Source organism: Haemaphysalis longicornis, unplaced genomic scaffold (genome assembly GCF_048455015.1).
Source record: "Haemaphysalis longicornis isolate Haplotype H1 unplaced genomic scaffold, Haemaphysalis longicornis Haplotype H1 scaffold_5, whole genome shotgun sequence".
NCBI lineage: Eukaryota > Metazoa > Arthropoda > Arachnida > Ixodida > Ixodidae > Haemaphysalis > Haemaphysalis longicornis.
Window position 1 is genome coordinate 108725697 of NW_027526385.1, and position 13379 is coordinate 108739075.

General features: G+C 48.2%; 1 protein-coding gene across 1 annotated transcript in view; it reads left to right on the forward strand.

Moving 5' to 3' along the window:
• Window positions 1-7052: 7052 nt before the first annotated feature.
• LOC144139852 (uncharacterized) overlaps window positions 7053-13379 on the forward strand; it is a 53561-nt gene continuing 47234 nt past the window's right edge. Inside the window, exons 1-3 of the mRNA XM_077672097.1 lie at window positions 7053-7254; window positions 7493-7626; window positions 11453-11500. Of these exons, the coding sequence (XP_077528223.1) occupies window positions 7523-7626; window positions 11453-11500 (152 nt within the window). The 5' untranslated portion in view covers window positions 7053-7254; window positions 7493-7522. The remainder of the gene's footprint in view (window positions 7255-7492; window positions 7627-11452; window positions 11501-13379) is intronic.

The window sequence follows — 13379 nt, forward strand, 5'->3', positions numbered from 1 at the left end:
TTGTTGAATGAGACCGAAGCTGATCTGTTGGAAGGCCTGAAAGATCAGGGTGTAACTGCAGTGAGGCGTATCACCATCAGACGAGACAATAAGGAAATCCCCACAAAGCATATAATCCTGACATTCAACAAATCAAAACTTCCTGAGCACATCAATGCTGGCTTCATTAGGTGTGGTGTACGTCCGTACATACCTAACCCGCGCCGCTGCTACAAGTGCCAGCGATTCGGGCACGCTACAACTTCTTGTCGCGGCAAAACGACCTGCGCGAAATGCGCCGCACATGACCACCCTACTGAAAACTGTGACTCTACTACCTTCACCTGTGCAAACTGTCAGGGGCCGCACGCAGCATGGTCCCGCAGCTGTGAAAAGTTTCAATTAGAAAAGAAAATCATTAACATCAAGGTCACTGAAAACATCACCTTCCCAGAGGCGCGGAAGAGGTTCGCCTCTTTCCCTCTGGGGAGGTACGCCGACGCAGCTCGACGGGGGGCGGAGCGGCGCCTGGTTTCTGCGGGGACCCAGTACCGCGAGTCGGACTTGGTCCCGCCCCCGCCCCCCCCTGGGTTGCCTCAGGCAGCCCAACCCGCCTCCGCACCGCTCGTTGAGTCAGCAGCGGCTGTGGTGGCATTCACGTCCGGTGGGGATGCTGCTGCACCCACCGTTTCCCCCTCTCCACCGGCCCGAAGCACACGCGAGGGTCCGAACGAGATGGAGGCGGAGGCAATCGCAGCGACCCCCTCCCACGCCTCACTGCCTGTGCCATCTGGGGTGCTCCCCACGCCTTCGGCACTGGCAGCGCAGGCAAAGAACACCCGAAAGGGTACCATGTCAAGGGGGCCCAGTCCGCTGGGCACCCCCTTGCCTTCAGATGACGACATGGACGTCGAGCCCTTCCGGCTTTCATCGCAGCGGAAGGAACGGGCTGCGACGTCCAGGTCAGTAGAGAAGGTCAGAAAACCCCTTCCAAGAGTGCAAGCCCCGAAAGACCCTACATAAATAGTCACACTCCAGTAGCTCTGAACACATAATAATGGGAAGAGAAAATATTGTTCAATGGAACTGCAGAGGCCTTCTGAATAATCTTGACGACATTTATGAGATTCTGCATGCCAATCAGCCAAGTATAATGTGTGTCCAGGAAACACATCTGAAATCCAAACACACAAATTTCTTGAATAGTTACCTGGTATACAGGAAAGACAGGGATGGCTGCACACACTCTTCTGGGGGTGTGGCCATAATCACCCGGAAATCTTTAGCATGCCACCCTGTCACTTTAAACACTATCCTTGAGGCTGTAGCAATACGCTTAATAATATTTAATAGGTTAATAACGGTGTGCTCCATATACATTCCTCCTGATGTTACACTTTTGAGCTCTGACTTCGAGGCGCTGGTTGACCAGCTGCCTGAACCATACATTCTAACAGGCGACCTTAATGCTCACAATTCTCTTTGGGGCTCTTCTCGAACGGATGCCCGAGGTCGCCTGATAGAGAGGTTTCTTACATCCTCTGGAGCATGCCTTTTCAACAATAAGCAGCCTACATATCATAACATAGCACACAACACATACTCATGTCTTGACTTGGCTATTGGCTCCGCAGTTCTCTTTCCTCTTCTCGAGTGGGGTGTGGGACCTGACCCATATGGCAGTGACCATTTCCCCACTTCATTAACGTATATAGGTAAAGGCCCGAGCAGTCCATCTTCCCATAATAGGTTCAATGAAGCACGAGCTAACTGGAACACATTTACAGAGACATCCAAACTACATCACACATCCATAGGACACCTACACGTTGAAGAAGCTACGCAACTCCTCACGGCGCACATCCTCGACGCCGCCGAAAAGTCCATTCCCCACGCCTCTGGTGCCCCGCGCAACCAGCGGAGGCCGTGGTGGAATGAGGACTGTAGGCGGGCGCGAGAGGCCCAGAACAAGGCGTGGGGTGTCCTTCGTCGGTACCCCACGTCGGGTAACCTCATTTTGTTCAAACGGGCCAAGGCGTTAGGAAAACGTGTGCGCCGTGAGGCGAAACGAGAGAGTTGGCACACCTTCTTGACATCCATTAATTCATACACGGACACACACAAAGTCTGGACACGTATACGCAAGCTCAAAGGACAACAGACACACAGCCTGCCCCTGGTTAGTACAACAGGGGACACACTGGAAGACCAGGCTAACACGCTTGCACAACACTTCGAACACGTGTCCAGTTCAGCACACTACACGAACACTTTCATGAAACACAAAACATCTGCGGAGAAGAAGTCACTGCGTGATAGCAATAAGTCGCACACTTCTTACAACTCTCCTTTTTCAATTTATGAGCTGAAGGCTGCTTTGACCACATGTAAACCTTCAGCTCCAGGTGCAGATAAGATTACTTACACAATGATACAATTCTTACACTCAGACACCCTTGAAACACTCCTACACCTATACAACAAAATATGGCTTTCGGGGCACATTCCTCGCTCTTGGAAGGAGGCCATAGTAGTGGCTGTCCTAAAGGAAGGGAAGGACCCTTCCTCTCCTGCCAGTTATCGCCCCATTGCCCTGACAAGCTGCCTGTGTAAGCTCTTCGAGAAGATGATAAACAGGAGACTTGTGTACTTCTTAGAGTACAATGGTCTTCTCGAGAGCTGCCAGGCGGGCTTCAGGGCGGGGCGATCTACCAACGATCAACTCGTTGCGTTAGAGTCTTATATCAAAGATGCTTTCCTCCACAAGCAGTACTGCATGACGGTCTTCTTTGATCTTGAAAAGGCGTACGATACTGCTTGGCGGTACGGCATCCTTAGCGACTTGAAGTCCTTTGGCATGTCGGGTAACATGATGAACACGCTTGCCAGTTACCTGTCTGAAAGAACGTTTCGCGTGCGAGTTGGAACTGCACTTTCTAGGGTTCATGTGCAGGAAAACGGCGTGCCGCAAGGTGGAGTTTTAAGTTGCACCCTTTTTATTGTAAAAATGAATTCTCTTCGTAAGGCGCTACCACCATCGATTTCCTCCTCCATTTATGTAGACGACGTTCAATTATCCTTTAAGTCTTGTAACCTGTCTGTCTGCGAGCGCCAAGTCCAGCTTGGTGTGAACAAGCTAGCCGGCTGGGCAGATAGCAACGGTTTTAAATTTAATCCAGGAAAGTGCACTTGTGTTCTGTTTTCCAAGAGGCGTGGCATTCGGCCGGATCCAGACATTCGACTCCACGGTGTCTCTATTCCTGTCAAAAAGGAACACAAGTTTTTAGGTATAATCTTTGACGAAAAGCTCACATTCATCCCACACATAAAACAACTAAAACATAAATGCTTAAAAACAATGAATATCCTGAAGGTTCTGTCGCACATCTCTTTTGGTGCTGACAAACAACTTCTTTTACGTGTTTTTACCAGCTTGATAGGTTCACGACTGGACTATGGTAGCGTTGTCTATGGGTCAGCCACTAAAACATCCCTCAGAATGCTGGACCCTGTGCTTCATCTAGGGCTCCGCTTGTCCTGCGGTGCCTTTCGGACTAGTCCAGTCGAAAGTCTGTATGTAGAGTGCAACAAATGGAACCTACAACGTCAGCGAACATACACAGACCTCCTTTATGCTTTTAAAATTTCATCCATGCCTCACCATCCTTTTAAATCAGTTTTTCATGATACCTCCATGACTGCACTACTCCTAAACCGACCATCGTTCTCTGCGCCCTTCTCTTACAGAGTTAGAGAGGAAGCGTCAGAGCTTGCTGTCTCCTTTTTAGACACCATCCAAAGTTCCGTAACAGATTTCATAGCACCATGGCATCTCCGCCCTGTGTCATGCGACACATCTTTCACACATGTAGATAAAAACCGAGCTCCCACATGTGCAATTCAGCAGCACTTCTTGTATTTGCAGGAGAGGTATCATTATTCTGAATTTTATACGGATGCCTCTAAGACTTCCACCTCTGTGTCCTGCGCTGCGCATGGGCCCGGCCTTAGTGTCACTAGAATTCTTAACAGTAATACCAGTATCTTTACGGCAGAGGCTTATGGTGTACTTCTTGTTGTTAATCATGTCCTTCAAAGTCACATCCCACGATCCATTATCTATACAGACTCCCTCAGTGTTGTGCGGGCATTGTCTTCTACAAAGTCTTCAAAAAATCACGTCGTAAATCTTATCATCAAAGGTATTATGTCGGTGTATGTCCACAAATTTGAACTCGTCCTTTGCTGGGTCCCTGGCCACTGTGGTATAGCCGGGAACGAAGCCGCGGATCGAATGGCCGCTGCTGCTACTCTTGAATACAGTAGACATAACCACATTACCCTACACCGACGTGAAACCACACATCAGACAACAACTTCGAAAAACATGGCAAACACATTGGAGCGAACAGACAGACAACAAGTTACACGTAATAAAACCACACTTGGGACCGTACACCTCCGATACACGCAATAGATACACAGAAGTCGCCTTGGCTAGATTACGGATAGGGCACACTCATGCAACGCACTCGCACCTGCTCACTGGATCTCCAAGACCTCTTTGCAGCAGGTGCGGAGAGGCCCTATCCGTGATGCACATTCTCATACAATATAAGGCACTCGACACTACACGACGCAAACACTTCCCTCAACTACACACACGACATATTCCACCACACCCGTCATACTTCTTAGGAGACGATGCCATGTTTTCTGTTCAACGCACCTTTCAGTTCCTATCAGAAGTTCACTTTTTACAACTCATCTCATACCACCCATAGCTTTTACCCCTGGTCCTATACACCAGCCACCTTATTTATTTTTAACCACTCTTGTTCTTCACCCTGGCCCTTTACACCAGCCATGCTCATAGCTTTTAACTGATTTTATTTCTTGTTCTCTCCTCATCAAATCACTTTGTATTTGGCGCTCTTTGCCCATGTCGGCCTTGCGCCAATAAAATCAAACCATCATCATGTTTTCAATGACGCAGTGTCAATGAGGCAGCGTCAATCCAGCATGGCGATTTTCAATGACGCAGTGTCAATCCAGCATGGCGAATTACCCCGAGTCAAGTGGATAAACGAAGGGACAACTACTTAAAGGAGTACTGACACGAAATTTTCGTTACGTTTTTTTCGCTGATATGCGTGCCTACCAGCCCACTAATAGAATGACAGATTAGACTGTCGAGCGCAGCGTAAACATTCATTTACGGAGTCGTTCATTCGTGCCAGTTTCGGTTTCGACTGAAAAACGCCGAGCGGCCGCCATAACAGGATGTATCACATGACGTCACCATTCTTGCCGCATCGCTGCCTCTTTGGAAGCGCGCGCGAGCGAGCGCACGCGCGCGCCCAAACCGGCCGAGGTCTTCGCCGTCCCCACAGGCCCGGGCAGCATGACGTCAGTCCCAAAACCATGACGTGTACACACGCCCGAGCAGCGCGCGCCAACCACAGCCAGCGCGTCGGCTTTGTCACGGGAGCCCCGACGTCGGCAGTTTGGGGCAAGTAGAACATGATGTCATGTCGGCCCGCTCTGGGCTTTCTCGTGCGGGCGAAGATTAAAATGGATTTTAAATATGTTTCGCTGAACTGTTGTTGTTGAAACTCGCTGGGAGATATCTCCTGATAAAAAGGAAGCGTTTTACATAGTTATCACAGCTTTGAAATTTCGTGTCAGTACTCCTTTAAGAACTCACGAGGAGCAACTTAAGTGCCAGGGAGAGCGTAACGCAGCTATGATGAAGCAAGATCGAGCTCTGTGGTGGTATAACAAATATGAAGTAGTGAGAGGAATGTGGAAAGGAGTAATGGTTCCGGGTCTCCAATGTGCGAATGCGTACTCTGCTTAAAATCAGACGCACTAGCAGGCCTTGAAGTGAATCACAGAACGGTAGGTCGTTTGGCCTTAGGAGCGCATAGAAAAACAACTAATGAAGCAGTGCAGGCCTAGAGATATGGGCTGGACGTCGTTTGAAGTTCGAGAAGCGCAGAGTAAAATATGTTTTTAGAGGAGGTTGGCAGCAATGGGTCAACGTAGGTGGACAGTTACGGTTTTTAGCTATAAAAAGCGTGGAAACGCAGTGGCTAAGGAAGACTAGAATGATAACGATGAAATACGGAAAGAACAGTGGGGGATCCAAAACAGCCAAGATAACCAAAAAGGAGGCAAGGCAGATCGAAAAGAATAAAGTAAGAGAAAAAATGTAAGCTAAAAAGTCGTTAGAGTTGTACAGGGCTGGGAAATTGGACATCAGAAAGGAAAACTTCTACTATAATTCCAAGAGCAGTGTTTTGCCTTTTGAGTCTAGAGCATGTTGCATGCGAACTAAGAGCTTTGTGGGGAAGTATACACAAAATGATGGGGTATGCGTGGCCTGCGGAAAATAAACAGAAACTATGCGGCACACAGTGTTAGAATGCGAGGGTATCCACCGAAATCTACATGAGGGTAATAATCGGCTTTCAGAAGCCCTAGGATTTAAGGGCAGCTCGAAGGGAGTTGACTCCGGGGCTGCCGAGGTGACGAAAAGATCAGGATACTGGTGGACGAAAAGCAGCGAGGGGAATATTGCCTAGTACAGCTACCACCTGTAACAGAAAAAGTAAGTATTTTCTGCCCTCCCTTAGAGCAGCGCTAGTATTAAACGAAGATTATAAAGCATAGGTATACCAGTTTTTTTTAGTAAGATGACACGTACGTCATCACCCCGCTACAAAGGGGATACCACTAGACATCATCATCGATCACAAAGGTTAACTGTATTCACACAACTTTTACCAACGCACTAACCTATTTGCTTTCTCCACTATGCCCCACTTTGCGGCAGCGTTATTATAACATTTCTATAAACCTTGGTTCGCGTTGCCATCGTTCTTGAAGTGCGAACGTGCGAATTAAAAAAACATGCGCGTTGTCTTGCGTGCGAATGAAAAAAAAATTGTTCGCACCTTACGTGCGATTAGGGCCACTCCAATGTATTATCTTTATGCTCCATATCTCTATGACTCGTATATGATGACTCAGAATGTTACCGGCACCGCCGGCACCGGTCCCTAGCGGCGGATGTATGAAATGTCCGAGAGGCGCGAGGAGTTTCCAGCGTAAGCTCGTGCGTCAGTTGATTCGCTTTCTGCAGCGTAATTAACGAGGCTTTGCGGGCCAGCCAGCGTTCCGAATTCCGCTCTGCAACCCTAAGCCCTTGCGGTTGAGGATTACGTGGGCGATACACCCGAAGCTTCTTTGGTTTCGAGCCCCCACGACCGGGTAAGTCGTCTCGTCTCGTGCTCCTTCGGGCTGTCATTCGAAACGCAGTTTCCGCGTCTCGGTGCGACGGCTTTGTGTTGGCGTGGAAGCGTTCGAATCTTGTTGCTTCGCTCGCGCCGCCGGTCTCCCTGTCTAGCTGTTTGGCGCCTGAGTATCTCTTGTTGCTCGTGTTGCACGTTGTTTACTATTTTTCGCGGGCGTATTCAGGCATAGTTTCGCATTCCGCTATCGTGAGCAGGTGGCCTTGGACCGGTTGGCGCAGTACGCCATGCCGCCGGTGACGCCGAAACGTGGGAGGAGCAAGCGGTGCAAGCCTCCACCGCTGAAGTTGTCCTTCGGCTCGGCCAGCGGCGGCTCTGGCATTCTTCCGACGTAAGTGTGCAGCGTCTATGGGTACTTACGCCGCTCTCGTCTATTGCGGCGGTCGGCGCGTGTTATATATCCTCCCCGGACTGTGCACGTCACCTTAGAACGGCCGCCACAATATGGCGGAAAAGGCAAGTGCGCCTGTGTGGTATCGAGGTGCGGTTTGTGTTCGCTCCCTGACATTTGTCTTTTTACCCAAACTGTCCTTCGTATGAAGTTTTACAGTCGAAATTCGTCTGTTGTCAGTTGTAATTGTGCGATTTCTGCCCCTACCTGTGAGCAACCTAGCTGCTCCCCTCCCGCCGCGGTAGCTCGATCGTGCCTTTTGCGTTGTGCTGCTCAGCCCGAGGACGCGGGTTCGATTCCCGGCCGCGGTGGCAGCTGTTATGATGGAGGCGAAAAAGCGAAAACGCCCGTGTGTCGAGGTTTCAGCGCACAAGGTCTCCAGGCCGAAATTAAGCTGGAGCCCTCAGATACTACAGCTAGCCTCCGGTTTTAGATTCGCCATGCTGAACCCTGTCATCAGTCGAACCTGCACCTTCTCTCCAACTTCATTTGGCTTTTTCACCCTAATGTAAACTTTCAAACCCCATCATCATTCCATGAAAAGAATGCAAGGAAGAACCATACTGCTGTACCCTAGTGCAGATCTGCTCAGCTGATTGCTCGTAGGTATAGGCTCCGGACAGCGAAGTTTGCGGGGCGAGTGCAGCGCCAGCCGCGGCAGACCCGCGCAACTCTGGGTCGGTCCCGCCGCGCACGCCACCTTCAGCGCCCGTGAACGCAACTTTGCGAAAGCGTGTGTCATAACGTTATTTGCGTGTGTGTCTCCTACATACTGCAGCAAAGCCATGCAGAAATTTATTATAGTAGGGGGAAGCCTCCAAATAAAACAGGGCACCGATAAAATGCCACCTTGCTGCCGAGCCGTAGGTTTAACGCAACTGGGACGCGTGTGTTCGAGTCTGCATTCTCCCGCGAATTCTTCTCTCTTTTTTTTCGGATATACGAAGTTTGGTTTCTGAATCTTCAAAAGCCCACACTAAGCGAGCGGATTACATGCTTTGGTGGTGTGCGAGCAGCTTGTTGGTAGGCTGGTTATCAGGCGGTGAGTACACATGAGTGCGCATTAAATTTGGTAACAAAAAGGGCCCCCAAACACAGTTATACAGGGTGTCCCAGCTATCATGCACCAAGATTTAAAAAAAGAGAAATTGCGTAACTCGAAGAAAACCTAGTGCATAATGTTTGCAGTACTGTGAAGAAGCGGAGAGTAATTTTTTCGTTAATGAGACTTAATTAATTAATTGTAATTAATTATCTAACTCGAGAAATACTGTCCTAATCACTAAAGTGTCAATGAGGCACTTGTAGGCAACCACGAGGGGCATCTAACTGCGCTATTTTCAGCGACAAACTAATTGCGTACTCATTTATTCTGACTGATAAAGGAAACCCGCGAAATATGAAAAATACCACGTGACGACACTTAAGCGCGCATTGTAAAGCAGCGTCCCCAAACAAAGTTGATTGAAAGCAACTGCTTCGCGTGTTACCCGACCGAAGAGACAGCGCATCACCTTGATAATAGCATGCATGGAAGGAGCAGCAGCAGCAAGATTCGCGGGACGTGTGTGCAGATAAGGAACAAACTCGGTCGCGATTTCTTCTTTTTTCTTTTGTCTATTTCATTCTGGCTAACTCAGAGGCAGCCTGTTTGAGGGCGTTGGTGTACGGTGCGCGCGGAGGCGCCGTCACGTGGTATTTTTCATATTTCGCGGGCTTCCTTTATCAGTCAAAATAAATGTGTACGCAATTAGTTCACCGCTGAAAATACCGCAGTTAGATGCCCCTCGTGGTTACCTACAAGTGCCTCATTGACACTTTAGTGATTAGGACAGTATTTCTCGAGTTAGATAATTAATTACAATTAATTAATTAACTCTCATTAACGAAAAAATTACTCTCCGCTTCTTCACAGTACTGCAAACATTATGCACCTGGTTTCTTTCGAGTTACGCCTGTACTGTTTTTTTAAATCTTGGTGCATGATAGCTGGGACACCCTGTAGATCGCCTAGCGGTTCTCTCTGCTTCATCTAGTATTTCATATCGCCGTATTAAATACATACGGGGCGGGCACTTATAGGCGTTAACGTTCCTAAATGTTTCGCGAGCTATTGGATAGCATAAAATCACCTCCTATTCCTGTTAAACAAACAATGAAATTGTAGTCTAAGCCACTGAAAAGCAAAGAAAAATGGAGATAAGATTTTTCGCAATAAAAGTTGGTAATATATGAACGCAGGACGAAATTTTCGCGCTCGCGGAGGAGGAGGAGGAGGACGAACTTTATTTATCCCATCCGTTGCGATTGCGGTCACACCGGACCCAGTGACGCGTGTCCTCAAGTTTTCTCCCGTGACTTTTGCTGCAAAGGCGTTGACGGTAATAAAAGCGCTAACATTTCTTTCTGAGAGGTCTCACACGGACCCGTTGGCATGGAGAGAGAAAAATGCCCGAATATAAATTTTCCATAATTTATTCCGATATGCCTATTAGATGTTTTGCCTCCCCCTCCCCCCTCTCCCTTTTCGCCCAATGGAATTTCTTGTGATAGCCTTCTCATGAAGAGTTTCTTTTTTGGGGGCGTGTTTTTATACAGCTGGCGTTCTGGTCTAGACCTGGAAGTCGAAAAGTTTCTTGGTGGAGCGGGAACTTATTAGCGACAGCACTTCCGCTATACGCAAACAAATGTGAATTTCATACTGCTACATGTACGGAGCATCACATTCGGATCATAGACCCGTATGTAACGCCCATTTGGTCCAGTTAGTAGTTCTGCAGTCGCAAGTGCGCACTCGCATGGATGGAATACCTCGTGCAGAAACATCGCGCAACGTCTGATATATTTGCAGACAAAGCCTAGCTCCTATTTTGCGGATTGAACAATATAAATTATGTTTTATTTTGAAGGGAAACATGCTGATCTCAAGGAAGTGTTGCCCCGCAGGTAGGCTGCACAAGTGTTTCTCTTCTGGGCATCACGCCTATGTGGCCTTTATATGCCTTCCTATATGCGAGTTCAACCGAATAAATCCCTCTTCATTCACCTGCACTGTGTGGCAGAATTACTGTGCAATCTCTTCATTTTAAACACAAAAGGGGCAACTTATATGCTTTGTCCGCATTGCAAAAAAAGAGCGCCCCCCTAGCCAGGAACGTAATGGCTTGCGGGGACCGACCCAGTGTTGCGCATATCTGCCGAAGGGGGCGCTGGGTGTCGCGGGCTCCGTGTCGCCCTCTGGCCGCTGTCCAGCGCCTTTACTCTAGGTATACCCAAGAAGCTCACCCCTCACTTGAACAACTGTTCTGACCCTCATTCGTGCTTTTACGTATGATGGCACCTGAGCATGAAATGCTGAGCACACTTGATGTGATAGCAAAGGAACTTCGCTTGCTTTCTTTTTTGCAGATGCCAGTAACCTGGCCACTAGTCTAAGCCCATGTGAGAATGTGAAGGAAAGTTTGACATCCACCTAAATGCAGCCATGCAACCTTACTCCACCTTGGGGATTTCCCCTAAATCTGGTCGATTAACCCATGTGAGAGTGTAATCATAGCTGTGATGATGGCGTGGCATTCATTTGGGGTGGAGGTCCACCTCATGGCAATGTTTTGTGTTTCCATTTCAGATAAGTGGGCCAGTGTTCAGTGTGATTGGCTCCGTTTGGAAGCTGCCATTTTGCTTGTCGCTGTGGCTGACATTGCCCGCCTTCCCCTTACGCCCCTGTGGTTGTCGTTCTAATGCCTCTGATTTTCTTGCGTTGCAGCACCATGGAGGCGAGTCTTTCCGAGCTGGTGGAACAGCTTGAAATCAAGTAAGTAAAACTGGCAAAGCAGCGTTCACTCTGTGTTGTTCTCATTTCTTGTACCAGGCAACTGTGTAGGACCCTCTCACATGCCTAATAACCCTGTAAGAGTTAAATGGATGGATAGTTTGGCGAGTTTGTGTTGATTCATCTTGAAAATATGGGCAGAGAAGGCTTCAACCAAGAAAAGACATTCCTGTGTATTTATTTTCTCGGTCAACGTTTTTTCCGCGCCTATTTTCAAGAGTTAAATGCCTGTGGCCTCAAGGTGGACCAGCAGGCGTGACAAAGTGCTTGCACTCTGGAACCAAAATACATCCCATTGTAGGCGTTTGTGGATTTGGCAGAAAAAAAAAATTACTCCACAATCGATGGTTTACCAGAGCAGTGAAATCTTGTTGCACAGTGCTGGTGCCCAACAATACATTCTGCACCAATTTTTCAAATGCCTAGGGATGGTTTGGTTGATGGTTATTGTTTGCCAGGAGACGTTTTACAATTTGACAGTGCCTGGCTTTGGAGGGCAAGCGGGCTTTTTGAAAAATAAATACAATATCGAATACAGTCAAACCTGTTGACCTCAAACTTGGAAAAAAACGCCCATCACTTCAATGTAGCGGATGATTCGATATAAGCAACCTAAAGAATTGTACGTCATAAGAGCACAACAAAACACTATTGGTAAAACTGTCTTTCACATGAAATAGACGTGTATCTTCTGTGTGAACAACCTTGCTACTCGAGATAGTATGCACTTCTCCACATTGTCTGAAGAGTCTGAGCAGCTGAGGCTGCAACCTTTCACATTTGCGAAGTGCCATGCTGCGAGTGCGAGTCACTTTGGAGGTTGTGGGCAAAGGATCGTTGTTGCTTTCCTCGTTGTGTCTGCTTTCACTTGAGCTTGATACATGTCTGCAATGCAGTCTTCTACACCCTCCAGTGGCCGCGACACCATCATCCACACTCTCAAACTAGCTGACCGCAGATTTGATGCAATTTCGGGCGGTTTGTTTAGTCGCATCTGCCCTGACCCTAGCTACCGAGAAGGTGTTATCGAGAATCTCGTACATCGTGGGGACGTCCAAATTCTCACCAAGTTTGACTCTATTTACGATTGCCAGCTTCGCTGCGAAAGGCAATTTCTGCTGCTTTGCCCTAGCTAGAGCCACTAAGTAAGCCTTTATTTAGTGACACTAGCGCTAGCCTTTATAGCGATTCTGTGGAAGAAAACCCACAAAGCGCAAATGCTGCAAATACGACCAAAAAAGGAAACATGGCAGCAGCCAGGATCATTTTTCTCTAGGGAGTGTCGACGGCTCGCCCTACACGGTGTGGTGGTGCAGTCATGGTCACTATAGGGAGAGCGAAAAGGAGGAGGAGGAGGAAGAGCTGCTTGCTGCTCGTGAGCGGCCCGGCTAAACCACTTTTAGGGATGTGCCAGTGGAATTTTCCCACGACCCTGGAAAAAGCCAACTTTGGGGAGGGGGGAGGGGGTAGGGCAGGGCAGTTTTGTGTCATTTGGGGTTTGATATATTGGCAGTCGTTGGCATTTTTGTTTGATATAAGCGTAATGTTTGCTATGTATTCTCACTGAAAATATAGCATGACCAGAAGTAGTTCAATATAAACAGGTTCGATAGTCGGGTTCGACTGTACTGGAGGATTTTTTTTGGTGAAGCTACATTTGGGTTAGAAGGTGTGCCATAATGGAGGCCTCCGGATTAATTTTGACCACCTGGTGATATTTAATGTGCGTCGAAGTCTTGACACAGCCGTTCTAACTCTTCGGCTCCATCAGAAGATTACTCTTTCAGTAAGGATTGAACCACGTCCTCGGTCTCAGCAGCCCAATGCCTTAGCCACTGAGCCACCATGGGCGCTGTTTCTG